At 40.2% G+C, this 27,545-nt stretch overlaps 2 protein-coding genes across 5 annotated transcripts in view; one reads left to right on the plus strand and one right to left on the minus strand.

Annotated features, from left to right (window-relative positions):
* Positions 1-2,308, plus strand: part of SPAG1 (sperm associated antigen 1) — a 44,005-nt gene extending 41,697 nt beyond the window's left edge. Inside the window, exons 18-19 of the mRNA XM_054985248.1 lie at positions 370-726; positions 873-2,308. Of these exons, the coding sequence (XP_054841223.1) occupies positions 370-726; positions 873-1,004 (489 nt within the window). The 3' untranslated portion in view covers positions 1,005-2,308. The remainder of the gene's footprint in view (positions 1-369; positions 727-872) is intronic.
* Positions 2,309-5,329: 3,021 nt separating this feature from the next.
* The window catches only part of RNF19A (ring finger protein 19A, RBR E3 ubiquitin protein ligase), a 47,917-nt gene continuing 25,701 nt past the window's right edge, over positions 5,330-27,545 (minus strand). For all 4 annotated transcript variants that reach the window (XM_054984887.1, XM_054984884.1, XM_054984885.1 and 1 more), the window contains 9 exons: positions 25,764-26,526; positions 18,365-18,573; positions 16,759-16,903; positions 15,408-15,570; positions 13,421-13,535; positions 12,220-12,381; positions 11,504-11,717; positions 8,908-9,051; positions 5,330-7,537 (listed from right to left, as the gene is read on the minus strand). In XM_054984887.1, coding sequence (XP_054840862.1) covers positions 6,847-7,537; positions 8,908-9,051; positions 11,504-11,717; positions 12,220-12,381; positions 13,421-13,535; positions 15,408-15,570; positions 16,759-16,903; positions 18,365-18,573; positions 25,764-26,359 — 2,439 coding nt within the window. In that variant the 5' untranslated portion in view covers positions 26,360-26,526 and the 3' untranslated portion in view covers positions 5,330-6,846. The remainder of the gene's footprint in view (positions 7,538-8,907; positions 9,052-11,503; positions 11,718-12,219; positions 12,382-13,420; positions 13,536-15,407; positions 15,571-16,758; positions 16,904-18,364; positions 18,574-25,763; positions 26,527-27,545) is intronic.

A 27,545-nucleotide genomic window follows, 5' to 3' on the forward strand; every position in this document is an offset into this window, starting at 1 on the left:
GCACCCTCCCTCTTGGTGGTGTATCAGTTGCATGCAGTTGGCCCTTCCCCTATCCTCATGCTGTTTGCTCTGCTCTGTTGGGTCACATCACGCAGAAGCAGCTCCCTTGTGTGAAGGGAGCCATAGAGAAGTAAATTTAAAGAGAGCATTTTGGTATAGGAGGTCCAGGAGAAAATGAAATGAAAAATCTGGAACCATTTACTGTTGGTGATGATGAGGTATTAAATCAGGGCACAACTTCCTACTGTGTTCTTCCACAGCTTACGTTCATTTCCTTGGGGTTTGCATGGAATGGACTCTGTTGAGTTATGAAATGTTACATGTTGCACACGTGTGGTAAAAATGGGTTTGTGGTTATCCCTTGTGAAGGTGAATGAATGTGAAGAAGAGGAAACTCAGACCTATGCTTCAGTTGATAACCATGCATCAAAAGGAGAAACTGCAGTGCCACTGAAAACTCTAGAAAAGCTGCTAATTTGTAAGCCATCAAATGCCTATGAATTTGGCCAGATGATAAACGTTGTGAATGCCAGCAAGGACATCACTGCCTGTGCAGAGCTCTTAGCAATTATTGAACCAAAAGATTTGCCAATGCTGCTAAGCAACAAACTTGAAGGGGATAATTTCCTTCTGTTTATCCAAGCTCTGCAATCTGATGCATTTTGCCAGGATCCTGAGCTGGTTTATCAGCACCTTGTCTACCTAAGCAAAGCGGAAAGGTTTAAGGTAAGCAACTATTTCTTCAGCATATTTCTGAAAATGTACCAGTGAAAAGTGAAAATGCTTGCTAGCACTAGCAATCACTGGGTATTTAGAAAATGCTATTTATTATTTATAAGTGCTAATGCCACACAATTTTTTCCCCTTTTCAGCTTGTGCTGAAACTTCTCAGTAAGAATGAAGTGGAACAGATTCAGAAGCTGTTTGAATCTCTTTCCAAAGCGCAAAGTGAACAGTTCTCTTTACATGATCTGGAGAGCCTTAAGAGAGACTTTGAACTTTAAACCAACTTCATTTTCGAATTGCCTCTTGCATGCATTCCCTTGATGCTTGTAGGATGGGCATATAAACTATGCAGATCTGCACGGAGTAAAGTCAGTTTCACTTGGACGGTTCAGTATGCTGCATTTTTTTTTTTTTTACAGTTCATGCACATTGAAAATCTGCTCTTCCATTTTATGGTAGTATATATTTTTATCCCAGAAAGTTACACGTGCATGTTTTTTATATTTATTGGCTGTTCATTTACAATGAGAAAAAGTTAATGACTGAATAGATAAGACACTGAATTTGAGAAAGGAAGCACATGAACCAGGATGGAGCAGGAGATAGTATCATTCCCAGTGAAGCTAACAGCACCAAACAACGTAGGTCTCATGCATAAACTGATCTAATACCTATATTCTCAGCTACATTAAAATGTATTCATGAGGTTTCATGTAGCTGGCCATTGCTATGTTTTTGTTATATTGGTTTGTTCTTGTGACACAGGAGAATCTTCTAAAGAAGTTACTTCTCAAAAACCATTTTTAATATGCAGCACAGTACAGAAAAAAGTTTCTTGTACAAGCCCCATTGGCATGGATGGGCATTCTGTGTTTATTTTACTGGGGCTTCTGTGGAAAGCTATTCCCAGGAATTGTGTCCATAGGCTTCCCTTTCTGTTACTCAGATAAAATGACTAGTCTGTGCATCTAGGTGCAGTGCAAATGAAATAATCAAATTACCCGTTTCTTTGGTTAGCCTCCACATGTTTGCACAAGCTTTTGCATTCAGTTCCTGTTGAGTGTACTGCTTTGTCGTCTCCAGAGGACAACACTGACTGGTTTATTCTTATCTTGTATCAGTGCTGCTAATTGAAATATATGCAGTAATCTGTAGGAGAGGTCACAGTACGTACAGCTGCATCAGCCTTTGCAGGGGTGAGGGCATTGTAGCAAGACATAGTTTGACCTGTGTTACGACCAGCTCCCTAAAATGTCTGTTTTGCTTGTCTGGGTGTGCAAGGATGCCATTCTGTTGCCTGTGCAATGGTGCTGAGCAGCAGAGGTGAGAAGCAGAGTAAGCGTATGTTGTTAAGTGTTTTGAAGCAATAGAACATTTTTAAACAAACTGGAAAATAGTAATTTATTATTAGTATGCATATTACATTTTATTATGGCAGGGGTTGCTCAGGTACTTGCAGTTTTGGAGGTGGTATAATTTATCAGTGGCTATTTTTCCTTTAACAGCGATCAGAAAAAAATGTTCTATCTAGGCTAAGAACTTGTAGTTCTTTGCCTATTTAAAAATAAAGTTATTTGCCATATATGTGTGAGTTATTCAGTAATATGGAGAATGTCCTTTTGATGTATAGCCTTATAATTTACTCAGTAAATTCCGTATTTCTCACTATATTAACTCATTTTGGGATGCTCTGACATCTGCCTTCACTAGTTGTGATAACTGATGCTGAACATTTGATGAACTGCTTGCTTGGGCCTAGGCTATTTGATCATGTGCAGTTGTTTTTCTGCATATCATGTTACTGCTTTCCTACAGCTTCTTCCCATTCAATGCAACCCTTACCTGTCTCTTATTACTTTCCTGATTTGGTGATAGTTAATGGCAAAAGGCACGTTAACTGTCTGGATTGGGATTGTTTGCATTCCTGCATAGCGTCTTGAGATTGTAGGTTTTTTTTAATTACCCCCCCCACACACACACACACTGGCTACAAGGTAACTATCAAAAGAGATGTTGCTGGAATGTGAGACTTATTTTTTTCATTATGTTCTTCACCTATTATGCCTACATGACCTTTCTTTGTCAAAAGGAAAAGCAAACAAACAGTTTAGATCAGGAAATATTCACAAATGGTATTATTACAATGCTTCACGGGAGTAGTAGTTTTTGGAAAGGCGGACTACTGTTTCCCGGGCAGCTGTATGACTTGTTATGAATCATGATGAGATGCTATATGACTGGTTGCCTTCATTCTTGTGACCTTTTAGCATATGAAGCAACTCATGCAAGAAAGCCTGTAGAAGCGGCTTTTGTACAAGTGCAAAGCTGCTGGGAAATACTAACTTTTTTAAAAAAACAAGATGATCCAGTGAGGGGTTCAACCTGCATGTACACCAACAGTTCAATCACAAGTTCAGTGGTTGATCTTAATTATATTAAAGCTTTCAGCATCTCTTATTAACATGTTTTAAGGTTGCAGAATATATATAACAACAAGAAAGAGCAGGCTCATAGGTCTGAAGTGAGCTGTTGACTCATGGAGAATTGCAGTTTGCTTCCCTGAAGCTGAAGTTTGATTTTGATTGAATAAGGATAGAGTAGTCCAGTCTCCTCTGCAATGTTTTCCTTTTAGGAGTCCTGTCTTCTTGACTGCATGACTGTCAATCAGCTGAGAATGTTGATGACAGGACAAGAATTTTCTATAGGTTTTTTTTTTTACACAAAAGCATTTCAGGACTATTATGGAAATGTTTGAATAGGGTTGATGCAGTAGTCAAATTCATAAATTTGTTCACATCAGAATCACTGCTCTCTTACAAACACTGATGGGAGATTGTGAGGCACATTTATCCCCTCTTCCTAGAATGGTAACACAAAAATGCTATCATTCTTAATATAGAACTTGAGAGAGTAGCTTTAGCTTATTTATCTATTGATCTCTTGCTTATTTGTAAACCAAACTAACCATACCCTTGCAATACGAGATTCAGGATGCAAAGCGGGAAGCATCACGTGGGGTTTTTGCAGATCGGAGTTTCTGATTGGCCATGGGAGATTTGCTTGGGTGTGCAGATTTTTTAAAATGTTGCTCTGGCAGTAGTTGCCATTATAGCATAAGGATCTTCACTATATGACTGAAGGAAAGTTGCGGCAGCCATTTTTTGACTTGCTGCATCTTCTGTAGAAGCCATGTTGTGATAGCATTTTTATGGCTGCACCCTCCACACTGGGTCAGAATTCCAAAGGTGACCAGAGACTCAAAAAAGTTGGGGTTCCATGTTATAAGGAAGCTGTGACATTAGAAAGGGCAGTGCAAATGAGCCCCCGATTACACTTTTCTACAATTTCTGAAGGATGTTTCCATAATTACAATTTTAATGGTGTAATTCTGAAAAACAAGTGAAGAAAATGCAAAGTTTTCATCACTGCCTGAGACTCAAACATCTGGTGCTTCAAAGGCAAATCCATGACTACTTGCATTCAGTTGGGTGTGGAGTATGATGAGTCCTCATTAATTTTCTGCCGTGGTAGCTGTTTTTTTCCTAGCTGTGGACCTGTAGTCACATAAAGGTAGGAGTGAGAAAACCAAGTCATAAACTTTTAAAAATGAAGTTAACAGCTATACTCTATGGAGCTTGTGGAAAGGCCCTTTCCCTCCATCACGATCCATGAAACCAACTTTATAATAGGTGATTACAGGTAGCCGGCTTAAGGTTGACTCAGCCTTCCTTCCTTCTGAAGTCGATAAAATGAGTACCCAGTTTCCTGGGGGTAAAGTGTAGATGACTGGGGAAGGCAATAGCAAACCACCCCGTAAAAATGTCGTGATGCAACGTCCCCCCATGGGTCAGTCATGACTCGGTGCTTGCACAGGGGGACTACCTTACCTTTACCTACAGGAAAAGCCAGGCTGAATAAGACCAGAAGATCCATCTGGTTTCCTGTATGTCTACAGGCAAGCAGGAGGCAACAGCCATCCCTCTGCTTGAATCAACACCTAGGCTTCCTGTCTTATTATCAATGCTGATTTCTCCACACCCACCACCCCTCTGCATACCCTACCCTATCCAATCATGCCTGCTGTTGTCATTCACCGACCTTTGTCATTCAGCATCTGAAATCACTCCACTCACCAAGATATAAGGACAGATGGATTCACATTCTAGCTATATCTGAAGAAGTGAGCTGTGACTCACGAAAGCTCACACCCTATCACAAATTTTGTTAGTCTTATAGGTGGTACTGGACTCTTGCTCTTTTCCACTGCTGCAAACACACTAACACAGCTACCCATCTTGATCTTTTTTTAAGAATGTTATACACTGCAATAAAATTAGGATACTTTTCCTTAATGAAACCAACCTTATGGAAGACTAGTCTGGCAGGAGAATGGAGGACAACAATAGGCAAGAGCTTAACAACAGTTAACACATGCTGCTTTTTGGTATCATCCTTTGAAAAGGTGTTTTAATGCAGACTAATCAAATGGATGTCAATGACCTTGATGGGAGAGATGAGCTCAGCACATTTCAGGATAATGTTTAAAAGCCTCTGAGAACTGCTTGCACAATCATTAAAGGGCTCTTTGTTCAGTAGAAAAAGGACAACTCATATAGTACTCAGACATTTATTTCAGGTATGCAGTTTAGACACATCATTGAGCAAAATGAAATAGCAAATATACAAATATCATAACAAGCATTACCAAATAACATCTCTGGCACTAGTGTTATAAGCAGATTAAAGAAATTAGTGAGGAGGGAAAGAGGACCAGCTCATAGCGGCATTCTTCTCACAAAACCAAAAACTTTTCAGTAGCACCATAATGGCTATACATACGAGTAACACAAACAATATTGGAGACTGTTATGTGAAGATCTACCTCTCTCTCTTGGAAAGAAGGGAGAGGTCATGCTTCAGTATGAATTGTATAGCAGACATCTAACAGTGCAGGTGCCTGAGCTAGCTTCATTCAGCTGAACATCTTCCATAAGCAAGAGGAGGGAGACACCTGACCCCAAAGCCAGTGATTTTTGGAGCCTGTCTGTTGTGTTTGTGCAAGCTCTGCACTGTGCTTGACTTCTGTGCATGTGACTCGCAAAGGGATGTGAGAAAAGTTATCCACTAAAAGCCTGAGTGAGTCTTTGGTAGGCTAATACTTCAGTATTATGATACCCCATTAATCTACCATAGTCAGTTGATTTGCTGTAGTTTTCCTTCAGATTCCAAAGAGGTGACAAGAGAGGACATTCTGGAAAACTATACAGTGAAATCATCAACAAACCAGGCACTTAAGACCCCAGTCTTCTCCAAAGGCACCAAGAATTAAACAGCATAATTGACGTCCCTTAGTAAAAGGTGGCCATATCAGCTTCTCTACACTGATTACAAATTAAATGATTTAAATTTTTACAAAAATTTTATACAGCATGTCATTACCTTATTTGTCAGTTGCAAATATAATTCATTTCCCCTGCTCTCTTGATAAGGAGACGTCGCCTGGCTACCTACCATATATCAAGTACCATTCTTTTGTATTTAAAGTTATGAAATGCCATAGCCTTGCTCAAAGAATGTGTCTCAGTATTAACAGATTACATTCCACTCCAGATAGCCAATTCATTCTAATGTGAATAATAAGAAAATCTTTGCCCAGGTAGAAGACAAAATTATTATTCCTAAACCTTATTTGGCATGGTTACTGCAGTCCCTTCAGCTATGTACTGGTTCAATATAGCACGCCGTTAAATCACAGCAGTGCACCCGAAAGTCCACTGATTGAAGTTTTACATTAACATTCTAAGAAACAGTAACTTCTTTGATAAATGCTAGTTAGCCTTCATTCCCCTGCAAGTACTTTACCACAGGCCTTCAAGCAAAGTTATGGCAAAAATACAAAACATCCACATTGTTTCATTGTAATGCACTTGTTAAAACCTTCATGTCACCACATAGTTCTGAAACCAAGTTCCACACAAAACATTCTATCTTTATAGAGACATATATAAAATGTAAATTGCATTGAAGCCTTGCTTCTGCTGGCCACTTGAAAAATTACCCAGCCAGCTATCAGACAAGGGTTCGTTAGTGGTACATAAACTTCTGCAGCATTTAACAGGCTTAAATCTCAGTCTGAATTGCAGCGTTTAACTCCACAGCATGCTGTGAATGGTTGTTGTTTGTTTCTTTCAATGTTTCACTAGTACCCACATCCACACTGCTGGAAGTCCCATTATAAACACATTCTTCAGCAATGTAACTCAGCTGCGGAACTTCTGAGTTTGGAGTAACTGGAAGGAGCAAAGAATTGCCACTTTGGTGTGGAGAGTTTTCTAAGCGGTCATTTTCTACCTCTGGGAGAATACTAACGGTAGTAAAACGGGTATGGTAATCACTGGAGCCGTGGCTACATGAGGTTTTCATACTCTCCATGTCAGAGCAACTGAACTCTGAAAAGTGACTGGAGTGGGAATCGGCTACAGATGGGATACTGTCGCTGAGAGAGGGCGAATCAAATTCACTAGAGTTTGTGCTTTGCTGTTCCAACAACTGAGCATCCATGTCCTCTCGGGTCTCATTTATCTTCATGCTACCTTTTTTTCTTAGTTTACCTTTACATTTTTTCCCTGATGATGCGTCTTTGCACCACTTGGTGGTGCTAGATTTGTTTTCTGACAAGCAGGCTGATGAACAACCAGTATTACTACGACATGCAGCACTGCCGTCATCAACACTGCTGCTCCCACTGTGGTGTCTGAATTTTGCTGGCTTTGATTCAATGTCTACTTGCACTTCCATACTGCTGCCATCTCTAGACAGGAAAAAGAAACACCATCAGTAAGAACATAGCAAAATGCGTGTTGTGAACTTGTCTTGGCTAAATGCAAGGAAGATCAAAGCAATTTAGAGCAAAATGAATAAAAGGTTTAGAAAAGCTAATGCAGACTAACTGGGGACTTCCCATGGTAATCTTGCTTGGAATGCATCTTCCTCTGACTTGTATTGGTCTGACAACACCCTCTGCCACAAGCACTCTCAGCCAGAGGAGAGGGTGCAGTAGGCAAGAATAAGAGCTGCTGTGACTATGTCAGCCAGCCAAGTGGGTGAGGAGAAGCAGAAGCTGCTGCCACTGCCCCGTCACCATGTGAGCCATGAAGGCAGAGGTGGCAGAACTGAAGAAACATGGGCTGGCTGGTAAGATTTGCAAGTTCCTGCTCTGTGTGAGAGTGTGTGAGAGAGAATGAGAATTGGGACAAAAGGTACACTGCTGGGCCAAACCCACTAGACTAGTATGCACATTTAACATCCCTATTCCCTTTACACCCCCACCCCCTTCACATGGGAAAGCAAGAACCTCTTTATCACACAAGGATGCAATGGCTCAGTTCTGCTGCTGGCTTTAGGCCTTGGCAAGCCAAGGGGATGGGGCACCACAAGTGCTAGGCTGGACGTCAGAACTCCTCTTTTGCTGCAGCCTCTGCAGATGCTGTCATTATGCTATGCCCTCTCCCTGCTCCTCACTACTCACTGGATGCACTGCAGCAACAGCAAAGAAGTGAAAGGAAGTTTCAGGACAGTACATAAACAGCAGACACACGTATAGGAGTCAGCATGGTGGTGCTGTCTAGTCTCTGGGTCCTGGAAAAAGACCACTCTCTCACTTTCTGACTTTAGGCATGGACTTCCTCATCTTGCTTGGCTGGAAACAAATCTTAATTTATTGTAAATGACTTGGCGAGTGGCTATTTACAAACTCAATCAGAGTCTTATCAGAAATCTATCAACACAGTAGCAGTTCACGGTAACAGTTCTGAAGGTGACTTATGAAGTTTACTACTGGAGATGACAGCACAGTCAAGTTTGCAAAGACAGCAAAAGAGGGGAATACCTGTAAACAAGGCCTCCCCAGATACGCAGAAAAAATAGTAGTTTGTAAATTAAAAAGAACCACCTCTCCAAGGCTGAACATGATTACTGCTCAGGTAGTAGTTAATAGTTTTGTTAAGGGACAACAAAGAATACATAATGGAAGGAAATGGCCCTTAAGCGCTTCTAGAGGGTCTGGGAGGGATCTGAATTTTCCCATCACCCAGCAGTTCCTCATTGGCTCCCAAATTATTGCTAGAGTTGAGCTAGATCCCCCACACACACTCAGACACCCGTTCCCTACTTCAGTCTTACCTGTCCAATGGGATGTAGGAATTTAGAATGGATCCAGCCATTGCTTTGGTGCTGGCATTGTCACTAACTGTTCCTAAACTAACCGTGCCTGATTCTCCACTCAGACTGCATCTCTCCTTCTGCACATCTGCTTGGACTTCCAACCTTGGGGATAAAATTTAATAATAATTTCAGTAGTTATCTACCTATTTTGGATCTTGAATTACTTCAACCATCCAATTTCCTACAAGTGACAGATTTCTGTGAATTTCTAACTGCAGATGGCTTCCTTTTGAGATGAAACAATTCTCCTGTTACTCCTTTTTTGTTAATATCAGAAATTAATCCTTATACATAGTAAATTAAAGTAATATATCCTTATTAGTCAAGGGCATAAGAACTTTGCAGAATCAGTCAAATGCTCTATCTAGTCTAACATCTTGACTCCCACAGACCTACAGTTATGGCACAAAAGCCAAAGCCCCTCCTAGCAACTGGTGTTCAATAGTACTCTAAATAAAGAAGTTTAGGGTTTCTACAACTTCCCTTGGATCCATCAAAAGAGCTAGATAGAACTGAGTGTCCTGTATACATTGGTGACAGCTCATCCGAAATATCCAGATGACCTCATCCAATTTTTCATATAGATGTTAAAAACATCTATATGAAACAATTGGGGGACAAGATGGAGCTTTATGGGGTTTTGCAGGGCAAAGGTCAAGGGGCCAAACAGCATCCTCCAGCATCACCCTCAGAAGCCTACTTTCCATGTAGCACTGGGACCACCACAAAGTATCTCCCAGTCCCAACACTGAAAGGCAATCCAAAAGGGTACTATGATTGATGATACTGAAAGCTGCTGAGAGGTAGGGGTGTGCAATTCAGGTTTCCAATTCGGGAAAAATACCCAAATCGGACCTGATTTGCAAAGATTCAGGACTTCCGAATCAAGCCCAGCACGCTGGGCTCGATTCGGAAACCCCTAATCAAAGCTTCCCCAAGCAAATCGTATTGCTTTGGGAAGCTTTGGGTCAAGGGTTTAAATGCCCCTTTCCTTGTCCCTGCAAAGCAGCAGGGGTCATTTAAACCTGGATCAGCTGTTTGGTGGACAAATCCCCGCCAAACAGCTGCTCCAAGGGCAAGGGAAATGCCCTTGGCTTTTTCACCCAAGGGGAGCTCCCTCTGCCTCCCTCCCATTGGATGAAAAGCCCTGCTCTGAGCTTTGAAAAACTCCAAGCTGGCTATTTCACCCAATGGGAGGGAGCTCCCTCTGACTCCCTCTCATTGGAGGAAATAGCCAGCCTGGATATTTTCAAAGCTCAGAGCAGCGCTAAAAGCCTTGCTGAGCTTTGAAACCTCCAAGCTGGCTATTTCACCCAATGGGAAGAAAATAGCCAGCCTGGATACTCTTTCAAAGCTTAGAGCAGCACTGTAAAGCCCTGCTCTAAGCTTTGAAAAAGTCCAAGCTGGCTATTTCACCCAATGGGAGGGAGCTCCCTCTGCCTCCTTCCCATTGGATGAAATAGCTGGCTTGGAGCTTTTCCAAAGTTCAGAGCAGGGCTTTTCAGCAATGTTCTGAGCTTTGAAAGTATCCAGGCTGGCTATTTCATCCAATGGGAGGGAGGCAGAGGGAGATCCCTCCCATTGGATGAAAGAGCCATCTTGGAATTTTTCAAAGCTCAGAGCAGGGCTTTTCAGCAATGTTCTGAGCTTTGAAAGTATCCAGGCTGGCTATTTCATCCAATGAGAGGGAGGAAGAGGGAGATCCCTCCCATTGGATGAAATAGCCATCTTGGAATTTTTCAAAGCTCAGAGCAGGGCTTTTCAGCGGTGCTTTGAGCTTTGAAAGTTTTCAGGCTGAAAAGCCCTGCTCTGAGCTTTGAAAAACTCCAAGCCGGCTATTTCATCCAATGGGAGGGAGCTCCCTCTGCCTCCTTACCATTGGATGAAATAGCCGGCTTGGAGTTTTTCAAAGCTCAGAGCAGGGCTTATCAACAATGTTCTGAGTTTTGAAAGTTTTCAGGCTGGCTTTTTCACCCAATGGGATGAGGGAAGAGGGAGTTCCCTCTCCACCCCCCCCCCCCGCCCCAAATCAGGTGAAAAAGCCAACAGGTCCTACTGTGATCTTCTGTATGCTCCGAATTTTTACAGAGCATACTGAAGCGGCTGAAATGCCCTAATCCCGAAGTGGCTTGCTGCTTCAGGTTTAGGGGTATTTCAGATTATTTTCCTGCTTCGGGTAAACCCAAAGCAGGAAACCCGAATCTTTCCCCTGTGCACACCCCCACTGAGAGGTGCAGAGGACTCACTCCATTGATCTCCTAGGCTATTTCAGTCAGAACACTAGATCTGAAACCAGACTGGAATGGATCCACACAATCCACTTCATGCAGTAATCCTTGGAGTTTTCCAGATACTGCCCATTCAATTACGTTGTTCAAGAATAGAACATCTAAGTCCAAGGTAGGGTTTTTTAGTAGCTGGGGCTGCCTCTCTCTCTCAGGAGGCATTTTGATCATACCCTGAACATACAAGCAACTGCAACACACCAAATGCTAATTGTAGCCACATACAGAACTCGAAATTACGTTTAAAGGCACGGAGCGGGTTTTGTTACCTGTTAAAGCAGCTGACCATTGCACTTCCCGATAGGCTTCCTGTTATACTAGCGCCAGCAAGAGCCATTGTGCTAGCTGTTTCACTGAGGTTGTCTCGAATGGCTCCTATTCTGTCCATATGGCTGCCACTTGCACTCAGGCTTCCAGTCATTCCTCCCACACTTTCTTCCCCTATGCTAGGGTTGTGACGTGCCTCTGCTACTGATGTGGCATCTACAGTTGGGGGGGGGGGAAATTAAGGGTAATGCTTCAAGCTTACAGGAAAACAATACACCATTCAACTTTCTTTAATGTTGAGAAAAATAGTAATGACTGTGCTAGCTTGCAGTAAGATTTTCCAGCTGTTCTATTTTACAGTCAGTAGTAAGAGGTACCTAAAAATTCAGTACTTGCAGGTTTTACGTAACTTTGAAAGAGGAGGATCAGACAGACAGGTTTTGAATCAAAAATGCTGATAACTTTGAAGAACTCAAATAGGTGCAGCCACCATAACAAGACAAAAGAGAATCACACCAAGGCACACAGCGCAAGAGAAGATTCTTTCCATACTTGGAGGTTACCCCAGTTTCCCAGTCACGGTTCACAGATGTGCAAGAACATTTGCATGCAAAGCATCTTGCACTTTGGCTGTCTGCATATTATGAGCAAATCTAGAATTGACTAATCCACTGAATGCTGTATACCAACAGCTACAGCCAAAAGAAACATTGCTTACCGACTGCTGCATTTGTTCCACCAACAGTTATATCGTTTTCATCATCAAATTCTATTCTGACACCTTTTCCATTGCCTGCAGATACACCACAGCCTCCACTTCGACAGAGGGAAATCGGAACTACTCCATACACATAAGCTAACATAATAGGGACACCTATACCTGCAAGAAAAAAATGTAAAATACTACAGTCAATACAGATTGAGAATGCTTTCTGTAAAATAAAGCCCTGCCATATTTCTTGTTATCACTATGTAAGACAGTATGTGGAAAACACAGAAAAAGAAGTACAAAATTCATACCACAAATACAAAAAGGTACTTGCCCCCATCCATGCCAGCACCTTCTGGGAACAAGAGTATCTCAACCAGGGCCAGGGCTTTTTCTGCCCTGGCCCCGGCCTGGTGGAACGCTCTCCCACTGGAGATCCAGGCCCTGTGGGACCTGTTACAGTTTCGCAGGGCCTGTAAAACAGAGATGTTCCACCGGGCCTACGGCTGAGTGCCAGCGGGTATCCTCCTTCTTCCATCTAAGACCACCACTTCTTCTGGGGCTGCCCTTGGCCATCCGCTATGCCCGTATACAGACTCCCAATATTTTTCTAAATAGCCTGCTCCTGGACTATTTTAATGATTTTTTAAAAATTGTTGATTTTATGTTTTTGTGATTTAATGTATTTTTAATGTTGTTAGCCGCTCTGAGCCCATTTGTGGGGAGGGCGGGGCATAAATCGAATAAAATAAATAAATAATAAATATCTATATGCCCATGGAGATCCTCTGCTTCTAATGGTTTCCCCATTCATTTCAATGGAGGAAGCAGGTTTGCATATAGCTCCTTTCTGGCTATGACCTGATTCTTCCACTGAGATTAGTGAGACAGTGAATACATAAGGTCTGTGCATATATCTGAGCATACATGAATCTCTTGAACTTGAGTTCTGGTTTTCCAAGAGGAATCCACAAAACCTATTTTTAGAAAAAAATAATTGGGAAAGGCTGGAAAAGGAATTATATTGCAGCTTCTTTTGTTAAATCATTTTATACATCCTTATATTGGGTTCTTTGCCAGAACCTGAACCACTAGTAACATCAGTAATAGCCATTCTTTGTGCCCCATTTTTACAGGAAAAATGCTGCAGATGGTTTTAATTTCTTACAAGAGCTTTTCCAGAACTTTCCTTATAAGCCTCCTTACTTACCTACAGTTACTGCAGCTACAACTGGTGAAACTATTACAGATAAGGTTACACCACCTGCAATGGCCAAGTTTCTCTTATGCTTTGAAATGTCCTTGCCTTCATAGCGATTGTGAATCTGGAGAAGAAAATACAAGATATTTCAGGACATGTTACTTATAACAATTAGCATGCTGCAAAACTACAAAGTGAAAAGAAACAGACTGATCTTGTTACAACAGTAACATTTTAAAGCCATTGTGTTTAAAGTATCTTTGGCTGAGCCCTAAACTTTGGAAAAGGCCTAATATAAAAGGTCCAGTTACTTCATCACTTGTGTGCATGGAGATTTTCCTATGATCTGGGAGACCTCTATTTCAGTGATCACCAACATAACACTCATAGGCACAACAGTGCTAGTTTCCAGCTGACCAGTTGCTTCTTTCCAAAAGCACTTCGCAAAAGCAAAGGGCCAGTCCTGGCTTTCCTCAAACTCATTAGAAGCAAGAGGCCTCAATCACCTTTGGAGCTGCAGGGGACACCCATTCAGAAACAGCTATCTCCATCAGAGGCGGACACTTGGCTTGAAACTTCTCTGCATTTTGTGACAGCCCCCTAATAGCAGTCATCTTTTGACAGACACATGGAAGTAATTTTGTCTGTCAAAATTTCAAAAACGCCCACTGGCTCAAGAAGATTGGGGATCCCTGCTCTATTTTATGGCAGATTAACATGAACATTTTAATAGCTATCTGCAAATGTTATTGTCCCCAGTTGCTTATTTCATAACCTTTACAACTACTGGTCTCAAAAAATGGATTTTCTTCTGAAGATATTTTCCACACACCATATATTTGTCTCTTGTGCAAGTTTCAAGTTAACTCTACCCCACCGTTCCTAGTGTCATTATCATTTTCCAAACTATCACTGTTCTGCTTAGATCATGAGCCTACCAGGAACAGGGCATGTTGTAAGCAAGTAGTAATAGTAAAAGCCCCAGCAAAAGGACCACAGTCATTAACTTCCTGCAGCAGACCTGCAAATATGGCAATCACTTTTGAGGGGTGAAACACTTGAAACCGCTCTTGATCACTGCACGGGCACTGCCAAGAGCACAAAGCCATTTTCTCTGCTTCAGAGGCTGCAACAGGTAAACAGAGTACCCCACAAACAGAAGGATAGCATGGTACTAAAAACAACTGATGGCTCAGCAAAAAAAACCCACAATATGGCATGGCATAAATTGTTAAGTATTTTGAGGCTTCGATTTTTTTTCCTCCCTCCAAAATTTCATAGCAATGCTGCCAAAGGGGCTTACACAAAATAAAACTAAAGCAATACAAGAAAACTGATCTAAAAAGAAAGTAATGCTGAACAAACACAAACACCAAGAATTATAATACCAACTGTCAATTATTAAAAAGCTGAGTTCAGGATTAACTCGAATCAGAAGGCTCTTCTGAACAGCATTCAAAAGAGCAGCAATGAGCTGGTAAGATAGGTGTCCTTAGTCAGGAGAATTCCAAAAAACCGGAACCTCTGCCAAGAAGGATCCTGGATGCCATCCTCATCTCTCATATTTTGAACCCCAACCAAGTTTCCTCTTATGATCTTAGATCACAGGAGGAAGGAGAAAGGGAAGAGATATGTATAGGTGTTTATTTAGATAATCAAAAAGTCAAATCCTACACTTTGCATTATACTTGAAAACTAACTGATAAGCTGAGTAGCAACTTCAGGACTGATGCAATAATCACCATCTGGTCAGTTCTTGTTAACAACCTGGTTGTTACATTCTAAAGTTTAACCTCTTCTGGCAGCCACTGATGTTAATGATGAAGGGAAATGCTAGTAATGTACCACGGCTGCATGAAGTAATAAATGAAAAATGGAACTGGGGTGGGGTGGGGAGGGGAGAGGCTTACCAAATATTAAATACAAAATAATTGTGCAAATATGCCTTTAATGTGTACAGAAATGAATACTAGTTCTGCAACCACAGCCACCTTACCTTGCGTCCCACATACACAGGGATTCCAATAATCATAGCTGGAATAGCAATACCAGCTATTAAGGCAATTCCTACAGGTGCACCCACAAGTGTCCCCAGCTGCCACAGTATTTTCTTCTTCCGACTCCATGGCTTTTTCCCCCAGAATGTACAGCCTGATGGACTAAGAGAAGAAACTTTCTGTAAGTAAGACCAGCCAGTGAGTCAGAGTACCAAGTAATTACCATAGTTAATCAAATACTGTAACAGATAAAGTAAATACATGATTGTAAATAAATCCCTTCCTAAAACACACGAGTCTTCTATTTACATCTAGACCGTTTCCCCACGGCTTACCTTTTGCCGGAACACAGCGTGTTCTCGCACGAAATCGCACGATAACAGTGTCTTCCTGGCGTGATTTCATGCATGAAGACGCTGTGTTCCAGCAAAAGGTAAGCCGTGTGCAAACAGCCCTAGATAACTATTAGTTTAAAAAGAGCCGGGGGGGTGGGGGGGCAAAGGGAAAGAAAAGAACTTTGGTTGTTTCAAACAAATACTGAATGAGTAGTCAAGATATATAGTGGCATGAGATTGTGTCATGCCTGTAAAATCTAAAATGAGAGTGGAGATATTTCTTTTAGACACTCAGGTATGTAATGAGGATTCCAAGCCTCTATGGTAAGTGAACCTTTATGGGGAAGGAAAGATGATGGACTCTTCTGATACAAGACAAACATTGTAAATGAGTTCTGTGTTCCATAAGAACATAGAGAACAAAAGAAAAACAGTGAGAACAACTACATATATTCACCACATGCTTCATAATAATAATAATGCTTCATCAACAGCTCCATGACCCATCATAAACTAGAGTAGGGAGACAGAAGGGAAGATGTTCCACTTTTCCTTAATAGCACAAGAAGCCAAACAAGCAGTTTCCTAAGTGACTCCTCCCAGTGGTCAAATGCATAGTAAGGAAGGGAACTACTGGAATTTGCAACTTATTATGAAAGTGCATTTGTCCATGTTCTACAATAAAATAAGCCATGGGGCTTCCTGGATTACTTCAATGTTCTCTCCAGAGTGGGGTAAACTAGCATGGACAAATATACAGTCCCTGACCCAAAAGACACTTACGGACTTAAAAGGTGAATGACTGTACAAAAACCAGGCTTAATAGTAGGGTGCTCCTTTAAATACACATTTTCCTTGAACAAGAGAGCCCTACTTTGTCGCATCTCAGAAAGTTCTCTCTTTTATCAAGTCATTTTAAAACAGGTTTAACTGGGTACAGTAACAATTTCAGATCAGACTAGGAAAAAGCATATATCAAATATTTTCTGTATCTTTTTACATTTCCCATACATACCTTAAATAATGCAAGTCTGAAATCTCCTTCATACACAGCCAACAGAATTCACAGCCACAGACAGCACATGTCATGTGATTGCAACTTCCATCATTCATTTTTATTATATAAGCTGCACAACGTGGGCATGGCTTTATGTCATCAGCTGTGTTTTTTAAAAAAGAGAGAGAATCGTAATAGCCATATTGCTTCTGAGTTCAAACAATGAAACTAAATGAGGTCTGGGAACATTTCTGAGCTTTAACTGCAAAGCAATTTCCAAACTACTACAATATGGTATAAAAGCCCATAGTTTATTCCACATGAAATTCTTATTACCTTCAATATAAGTTATGTAGAACCAAAGCTTAAATATTGTTTGCTTTAAAAATCCTTATTAGCAGCTGATTGGAGGGATACATATTAAGAATTAGATTAAACAGGGAGAGAGATTATATATAAAGATTATATACACACACACACCCAAAGAAGGGTATTGTGGCGTCAACACTGTCCTCTTCTCAGTTTTTTTAAAAAGTAGGGCTAAATTATACCATATGTGCAAACCAAGAGATCTGCACTTTCTCAGCAAAAGCAGAAAGCAATGACTTAAAGGAAAGAAGTCTGTAGGGAGTGAGTTAATAATAATAATATTCGATTTATATACTGCCCTTCAGGACAACTTAATGCCCACTCAGAGCAGTTTACAATGTATGTTGTTATTATCTCCACAACAAAACACCCTGTGAGGTGGGTGGGGCTGAGAGAGCTCCTAAAAGCTGTGACTGATCCAAGGTCACCCAGCTGGCTTCAAGTGGAGGAGTGGGGAATCAAACCAGGTTCTCCAGATTAGAGTCCCGCACTTTTAACCACTACATCAAACTGGCTCTCAAGTCGGTGGGGATAGGGAGAAGCGGACAACTAAAAATTAGTATCTCCATCCACCCCATGCATCCATCCATTCTTCCCATGCTCGCACAGGGGAAGAAGAGGTTGGGGATATCTATTTACTATATCTAAGTAAAAATTCAAGGGAATGAAGAGCACAGGAATATTTTCCCCCTTACAACATATCATTTTGCACTACAGTGATGCCAAAATGTTACCCTAATAATGCTCCGAAGAGATTTTCTGCTGCTTAGTGAGAAAGTGCTTCACTGGCAAAAATAAAGAAATTTCATGCAGGTATATCACTTGAGCAGGCAACAATGATTATCATGAATGAACAGAGGTGGATAGTTATTGCTACTAGCAGCAGAAATATTACCACCACAAAGGGAGGAGGTGTGTTATAAAGTCTTGAGGCCTTACCCACTACATAAAGTAGTATTTAGAACCTGAAGCTCTAGCAGAAACAATAAGGTCTATTCTAGAAGTTTTTAACTGAGAATTCTATCAACAGAAAGAGCACGAAGTTGTAGTTTTCACCAGAGTGTTGCCTTGTACATTCCCCATTAAGGTCAGCTATTTTCATTCTGTATCATTCTGTATTCTTTAAAACATTATACAGTTGTTGATTAAATGGACTGATTTATCCTTTGCTTATAGCACTAGTAATTGGATTGGGACAGGCACCAAAGAGATCATATAACATTTTCAAGACACACAGTATTTAGACCATGAGTACCTGCTGCTCCAGACTCCTGACTGTAGCTAATGGATGAGGAACGAATTGTTCGCAGACGAAGACTCTGAGCTCTCTCCTGGCGAGCAGCATCACAAGTCTGGTTCGGATGCCAAATCTGTTTACAGTGGTAGCAGAACTCAGTACCACAGCCTTCACGCCCACATGTCAATTTAGGACAGCTTGCACAGCCAAAAGCAATCACGGCATACCTTGAAAGTTCAAGAATGGGAGAAAAACAGGAGGGTTTTTACTCTCAGTACCACACAGTGCCAATTAGAAAATTCTGTGGGGAAATTTTAAATACTGCTTTTAATGTAATTGGAAACAGCTGTATTTTTGAGATCTGAAGTAAAAGACAGTAACCAGCAAGTCCTTAACATGATGCTACATAGTAGCATAAATAAATAAGATTTTATTTTTATTAATGCTCCTTTAAGCCTCATGTACCATTTAACAAACTTCAATACTGAAGTATGAAACAAAAGGCCAACTGTACTATCAGTTATAAAATAGCATGGGTAGCACATCCTAACCTCACCTTTGCTAAGTGACTTCATCCAATCCTATAAATTGTACATTGTATAAAGAAGGTCAACAGGTGTCACAGGTCACAAAAACTGACCCAGAAAACTCACATCTCAGGTGATGCAGAAATAACTGAGCACCCAAAATGAAAATGTCATAGAAAAGTTGTCTGTAGATGCGCATTTCTGGAAAGTCATGCAAGGCTAAAATGGCTATTATGCCAACTCCTTAAGTTCAATTGATCAAGAGAAGAGGAGAATGCAAATCCATCCCAAACAAGAGTTAAAATACATGCACATCTCAATTCTACAAAGATTATAACAGTGTTCTAATACTGACTGAACTAATCAGAGCTTCCTGATATAGATAACTAAGCCAGGATAACTAAGTGCGCACATACAAACACACGTGCACACACAAACACCCAAAATCATGCATTCATACAAACTGGAAACCTCTTGGTGAGCTAATTACTTCCTCCCATGGCACAAGAGAAGAGCATAAGATCAAGGCCCATTCTCAGCCTAGATAGCAATTAGGGTCCAGGCTCAGATACTCAACAGTGTATCACTGTAAATAACACAAAGTGGAGTGTAATGACAGTCTTAATTGTACATCCCAGCTTGACTTTGAGAGGCAGCAGGAAATACTGCATCCAACTGACATAGTACAGATGTGACTGGAAATCAGCCAAGAGAATGGATTTATAACATTCACTCACTTATAAAAGACAAGAGTTTGACACTTAATTTAAGTTGTTAATCCCAGATTTTCTCCAAGAGTGTTCTGTAGTCCAATTGTAATAAAACAATGCCATTTTTAGAAAAGAAACCATTGCTAGGTGACAAACAAGAATTTCCCACTTCTTGCAGAACAGGAGCATATAAATACACATCTGTAACAGGTTGGCAACTGTTTCCCTCAAACTCCTGTGCACACGCATATGTCTCTTTACATCCCCAAGCCTCTTGGATCCCAGAAATATCAATCAACAGCCCCTGCCACCACCCGGAAATCTAGATTTATCAGTTCCAGGCCAGTCACTACACCCTCTGGGCCTAGGCATCCATATGTGAAAAACAGTCAAGATCTCCACCCCACCCCTTGCTCAGAGATCCTCCTATAATATCACCAACATATAGAATCTGAATTTCAGACTGCTCACATGCTTACAGGTGAGTCTCAGAGCTGAAATCATCAGGCAAACTCTTAATCTTGAATTATGCTTTCAAGGGGATAACATTTGCAATTGACCAGTGTTGGTGTTGACAGTAGGGCTGGTAAACCTCATCTTGCCAGATAGGCATGGTTTTCACAGCCAGGAGTGAAAGCGCTGGACTTCTTTGATATGCTACCACTTCTCCAATGGCTGCATGAGTTCTGGCGGGTATGGACTGTCAGAACCCAAGACCCAGATTGGCTAAGACCCTTTTTTACACACATTGGAGAGAGATTTTAAAAGAAGCTAGTGTATCTTTCTTTGTGTGTGTATGAGAGACTATGGGAGAAGCATTACCATGCTAAGGACTCTTCGTTACGCACAAACCCATTAGCATCTTTCAGCAGGGAGGGGAGATAAGATGTTCAGGTATTATAACTTCGAGTTATGTTAGAAACCTTTCTCTTTCTTTTCTTTTTCTGCACCATAGTTCTGCAGCATATATACTCTCTAGAGGTGTAGAATAAAGCTTGTATTTATTTAAGATATTTATTTAAGATATAAGAAGACTGACTGGTTTCCTACCTGTGTGACTTGGCTGTGGCCAAGTGATACCATTACAGCCATCAAACCAGAAGGTAGTAGCAGCTGATAAGGGAAAGGCTCCCCCCCCCAAATTTCTTAGGAGACGGTGGGAACCATGAGGGATTCTTACTGAGAAGAGTGGGTTTCTCCCAGACAAAACAACTTCCTCCCTGGTTTCTATTAGCAGCCTGTTAAGAGTCTGAGGTGGATGTGTCACAGTGTTAACAACAGTCATGTAGATGAGTATATTTTCCTTTGACAATATGTAACAATCATTGCTACAAAATTTAGGAACAGTATTACTAAATTTGTTAGAGAAAAAAATGGTTTTCTACTTATCCTTCTGGAGGAATATCCCACCCTCCCTATCTCTTATCCAAGGCTGTTTGCTAGAAACTCAACCAGAAGCTAAAATAACAAAAGAGATAACTACATGTTTGAATATGCAGCTCTCAGATCTGTTCAGGACCCCCATAAACATTTGTTTTGAACAGGGCACACATGTTTAAGAAACTACAATACTTACAAGAAAAAAAACACTGTAAAATTAGGGAGGAGACCAGAACGATTTGGGAAATGTCGCTTACCAAAAGGTTCCTCCCTCATTTTTCTAATGGAAACATTGGAAAATTTGGGAGAACAAAACAAATCATGAAATATTTTCTCTACAGGTCTGCACTCACTCAAACTGTGTAGTATGAACATTTTTATGTAAGACAATATATACCGCATTAGCCAATAATTCCTGTGTGTGCTGTAGACATAAAAAGTGTTAAGGATATGTTTGTTAGCAAGAAGAATATTTGCAATTATTAATATGATATAATGTGTCTGATGAGAATTTATTTTAGAGGTCCATGTTCTTAATGTTATGAAATTTATCTTGATATCCAAATATTATTCTGAATCTATAAGCTTTTTCTGCCTAAATAATATAATTTCTTTCATTTATTGTAGATTTCTTAATATTTCAACTTTTATTTTTTCCTATTTCTCCCATGGCAAAAATAGAGGTAATGAGGCAGCATAGGGTACACAATCTGCAACTCTCAAGCAATGGGCATATTTGCAATTTTGATTGTAGGAGACTAACATATTTGCACTTTTAACTTCCCTAAACATGCCAAGTAGTATAATGCCATATGCTAAGTTATAAATGATGCATTTTATGTCATAGCAGTAAAGGAAGTTTAGGATTGGTAGGAAAGTTAAGTACTGTATACATTCCCATTTTCCCAATATCCCTCCCCCCAAAAACACCCCACAGTTTTTTAAATGACTTCAACATTTCCAGAAATGTTACATCTCTAGCTACAGGAACATAAGTTGTCTTGCTCTAACAAAACCAGACAGGTAGCAGTTGATCCCTATCAAGAAACAAAATCCATGTAATATCTTTTACTGGAGACAATCAAATGTCACAAAACCTTGTGCAAGCTTTCAAGCTTATCAGAACTTTTTATTAGACCAAATATCACAAAAAGAAATGGATTTAAGAAATGGATGAAAAAAAGCAGATTTCCCATGTCCATATCTTAACACCCTATCATGCCAGCCTTAGCCTGTGTGTTAGTTGATCCCTGTCAGGCAGCAGCTGATCCCTGCCAAGCCAGCAATAGACCACTACCTATGCCCCTGCTAAGGAAGCCCACAAAACACATATTCTCCTTGCAGGATCACACCACCACTTTTCTTTCTATCTTAGCAACCCTTCAATCATTAAGATTATACACAGCAGGACTCCTGCAGAAAGGGCAGGCACTAGTGCAGTTCAGCAGTACACATTGCGTGCTCGCTTGCACATATTCTGGTATCAAAATCTGACAGTCTGATCCTGTGCTGGACCATTAATTAGACTGAGATTCTGTGCACAGATAAACACATGTAGAACTCTGCATGGACTCTACTCAAAAGGCACAAAATGAGAATGCACAACTGCAAGCTTCTAAATAGAATTAAGAAGGTTGTTACTTTTGAATCCTTTTTACTCTTTTTCATCCTTCAACAACAAGACAGTGTATAAGAAGGCAGTTAAGAGCAATGTGATCTTCTAACTATTCCCCACAAACACATTTTTATTTAACGTATCTTGCTGTGTATCATCTATGATGCAGTTGTTCCAAAATATTTCAAGCAGTGCACACATGTGAGTATTTTCAGAATACGCATGATGTGTTACAGTGGTGAGAGTTTTACTGATTGTCAGTTATGTCTTCTGTACAAATGTTAACAATATGATGCCTGTATTCTCTGAAGAGGTTTTCTTTTTATAAACAAACTGGAATCCATTTAAACTTGATTACATTTAAAAGGAATTACAGCTAATATGCATACAACACATGCAAGTACTTCCCTAGTGCACAGGACATAAATTCTAAGAAGCTGTCAGGCTGGCCTCAGAAAGTAGGCTTACAGCCTTCCCCTTTATGCTGCTGATATTCTGCAGTAGTACCCAGAGCTAACAGCACTGAGTTCCTTAAAGGCTGCCTGGACCTCTTCCCGTGTTTGCTCCTGTAGTGTTCCTTATGCAGCAATCATTTGAAAGGGATGAGAAAAATCACTTAAGTACATGAGATCAACAGCAGTTCTTGGTCTCATAAACAAAGAAATATTGCCCAACCCATGCAATTAGACCAGAATGTTTCTTCAAGCCAGCACAGTGAAGTAGTCACAGTATCAAACAGGTCTGAATCTCCACTGCGCCATGGAATCTTGCTGGGTGACCTTGGGCCAGTCAGACACACTCAGCCTAATCTACTTCACAGGGCTGCTGTGAGGATAAAATGTAGGTGAGGAGATTGAAGTATGCTACTTTGGGTCACAGTTGGGGAGAAAGGTGAGATATAAATAAAAAAATTTAAAAAATCAAATTCTGCTGTTCCAAGGGAATACTAACAAAAATAAGAATGTAGAGGACTCCTCCCACAATATATTTAGAAACTGAAAGATGTTAAGATGAATAAATACATTTCACAGAAAATGCGAGACAGATAGGAAACAAGAGTAGGTGTACATTACAAGAACCTTGAGACATCAGAACCGCAGTTATGGATAAAGTATTAAAAGAAGAGTCAACGCATGGTACACTTACAGAAGGGTGAGGGAAAATACCATCTCTAGTGCTGCACTGAGGAACTTCCACTAGTGTGAAACGGTTAGACTTCTCGGTGAATAATTACATGAAAATGCTGCACTTGATAACATGCCAGCTAACTATTATACATTCTGATCTACAAGTTTCTTTACATCTTTTTTTGCTAAGGTACGCCACTTCTCATTTTACAAAAAGGCAAAAAGTACATCCATTTTTGCCAACCCCTCCCCCCAGGTCAGTGCTCTTATCATTTCTCACCTTGATTACTACAAGCTTCTCTGGAGGAGGCAACTCAGCCCTCTCACCTTTAACTAACTCAAAGCCAAAATAATTTCTCTCTCATTATTCTGACCCTTCAATTTCTTACACTGGTTTCCTGTAACCTATATAATTCTGCACGAACTCCTCATCTGAAGTCCTCGATGATCTTGTTCACCCCCTGCTCTCCCAACCTCACATGACCCTCATCCCTATTCAGCTGTCCAAAGGTCTCATGCTCCCTGAAACTGTCCTGTTTTCCCTTGCCATACTTAAAAGCTGGAATTTGTGCAATACCGCCTCTCATGCATGCTTCTCAAAACCTACCTTTTAAAAAGGCCTTTGGCACAGCCCCTTATCCCACAACACATACTAAACCCAAATGCATACAACTAAAATGAATACATAGTGTCACTGTTTGGGGTAGCTGTTGCATCATCCAACTAACATACCACACACAAAAAATTAAATTCCATCAGGTGATCGAGGATCTTGCTTACAAAAGCTAATGATTTTGTGTTAGACTTTATGGCTAACAGCCATGCATCCAGCTGTGTGTGCTACCAAGAATGGTTTGGATATAATTCACTGAATCAGCAAGTAAAACAGCTACAGGATGTTCTGGAACCATGTGTTAGGAAACCATAAACAAAGTGTTTAAAAAATACAATCCCTGCTCTGTAACATAAGGAAACCAAACTTCTGTTCTTATGCCTCGGCTGAAATGAGATTATGCAAAGTAAAGCAAACACAGGGATGACTGGAAGCCACATTTTATTTGAAAAAAGCAAGAAATTGAATATAAAGGACCAAATTTATCTACATGACAAATACTTCAGCCAGTCACCATTTATCTTCATTAACCACCTTCTCCTTCTCTTCTGTGTCAAATGATGGCATTTATTTTGTCCGGTCACTAGCACCCACTTCATTCACTACTGTTCCATACATTTTCCCTCACCAAGCACTCTATTCTCACATGTTTTCATTTGCCAGCTTCTTTAAGTTACAATCTTACTATGTGCTTTTAAAATAAGAAGTGCTTAGTTTAATGGGTTTTGTGATACAGAAGTGATCTACAGGCCCCACTAAGCTAATCTTGGTGAAGATTAAAATAAATTTTATAATCAAGGAAGGAAACTGTAAATCTGTTTAGTCTTAATAATGACATTCAGAAAATGTTTAATATTTAAACAAAACATTTAAAGTTTAGAAAAAAATATCTTAGCATTAAGCAATATCAAATTGTTTTCAGATCTCTTACACAGAGTTCCTGCTGGCATCCAACAGCTGTTCTCAGCATTAGAACTGCTGGTGCCAGGATGAGTAATTCAAGAGAATATATATATATCAACTTTTGTATTTAAGGAAGTTTACATGTGAAATTTTATTTTTAAAGTACCTAGCAAAAACACTACAACTGTTTATATTTGAATTTAGAGAACTTGAAACTCTGGTACATAAAGCAACAGCATTGCATAGTGTTGTGAACATTTTAATTTGTCTCCTTTGTTCTCTCCATTTGTTTTACCTGTTAATCATCCACCAGAAAATCCCATTGCTACTTCCCAAGGGATATCACGGGGGGGGGGGGGGGACAAATGCCAATATTAAAACGGTTAATTAAAAATCAATGACTAGAAATAAAGTAAAACAATATTTACTACTTGGGAGATGCAGAATCAGGTAAATTCTAGCTGGCAAGTTCTGGGGGAAGTAAAAATATTGCGGACTTTATGGAATTACTGGAAGGGGCGGCGGTGGCAGGGGACACTTACCCACAATCAGGAGCAGGACACCACCTACAATCAGGGTCAGCAACAAGCCAACGTCTAAGCATAAATTCTTCATATTTTTCCATCAAGGTGTCATCATTTAATATCAATCGAATATCATGGGGATTAAATCGTTCTGAGCACTCTGGACAGCTGATATTAACTCTGCTCTCAGAGATTTCTATCCGGAGATACTGACGTAAACAATCCACACAAGACCTATGATGACAAGTCATTATTTCTGGGAACCTCTCCTTAGAGTGCCGCAGAAGGCACAAGGGACACTCCATGAAATCTCCACTTTGTTTGCTGCTAACGGTTGTTCCATTGTCAGAAGATGTGTATGTAGAGAACACAGAGTTTTTATCTGTACACATTTCCGAGTGTATACTTTCAATACTTGCAATCCCATCAACACCTCCATTTATATCCCGGGATTTGCGTTTTGTATCCCTTTTTCTTCGAAAGAGAGATCCCAATGAAATTCTTCTCTTCTTTGGTGCCTTTTTAATCGAAGGCAAGCTGACAGAGGAGGCAGATGATTGCAGGTCTCTATCGGATCCCATTTGCCGATGTAAACTCATGGCTAAAACATTCATCAAAAAGGAATCAAAGAATGCACACGACTCTGATCATTTTAAGGATAAAGTAAGAATGAAGTAGCAGCACATTTAAGCCATTCTGGAAGACCTAAGTCATGTTGTCAGTCCTGTTCATGCAGAAAATTCTTCCCAACATCCAACTCCAGAAACTCTTCACAGAGACTCTAAATTAGGAAAAGGGGGAAAATAGGCAAGAGATTAGCATGAAAAAGAACCGGAATTGCTTGTAATGTCAAAGGATTTGTTTTATTTTTATTCACATTACTGCTCAATTTCACCTTTGCTTCAAGTTTCTTTTGCATAGCTGTAAATTAGCAATCCAATAATATCAGAGCACAATACTGCCTTTTACTACATTTCACATGATCTACATAAGATCAAGATCCCCATCAAAATGCACATGATGCAAATAAAAATTGAGAGGAGAGAATGATTTTTAGTTTTACAGCATTTATTCTGCTCCTAAGTTCTTTGAAACATCCCACAAAAGCTTTCAGAATATTAAAGTCAGAAAAATATTCCAAAATCCACCATTCAATATGCACGAGCATCTATTTTTGAAACCAGAGTAGAGCGTATTGAGAGGTGGAAGGTCTGTTCAGAATTCATACTGAAAATCAGGCACAAACTGACCGTAACATATACCATATATGGTCAACAAGTGAATCAGTACAATTCCAACTGAATTCAACTGGTCCTCTGTAAGAAGGTAAAGGTAAAGGTAGTCCCCTGTGCAAACACCAAACTAAAGTACAAACTACATACCAAGAAACTCCCCCCCTCAAATCTTTTTGGCATCAAAACTTTAGATGTTTTTACAGCCTCAGCATTCCCATGTACAACATAAAGTTAATAGTGACCTACCTTACAGGGCTGTTGTAAAGAGTGCTAATATATGTTAAGTGTTCCAGAAATAAATTACAAGTATTATTATTAAATCCTCCTGTATATGGCAGGCTCTTTTCCTCAAGGTTATATAACATAGAACATGACAAAGCACAGACCCCCTCAGTAACTAACCCTGCTTCAACAGCCAAAGTATTAGCTAAAGAAACTTTTAGTTGAGCAGTTAGGTATGAATCCTTTAAATAAAATAAACAGGCCAGAAAAGCGACACATATCTATCTCAACACAATGATGCCTATATGAGCAGAAAGAAATTAATAACCAAAAAATGTATACA

Source organism: Eublepharis macularius, chromosome 7 (assembly GCF_028583425.1).
Source record: "Eublepharis macularius isolate TG4126 chromosome 7, MPM_Emac_v1.0, whole genome shotgun sequence".
NCBI lineage: Eukaryota > Metazoa > Chordata > Lepidosauria > Squamata > Eublepharidae > Eublepharis > Eublepharis macularius.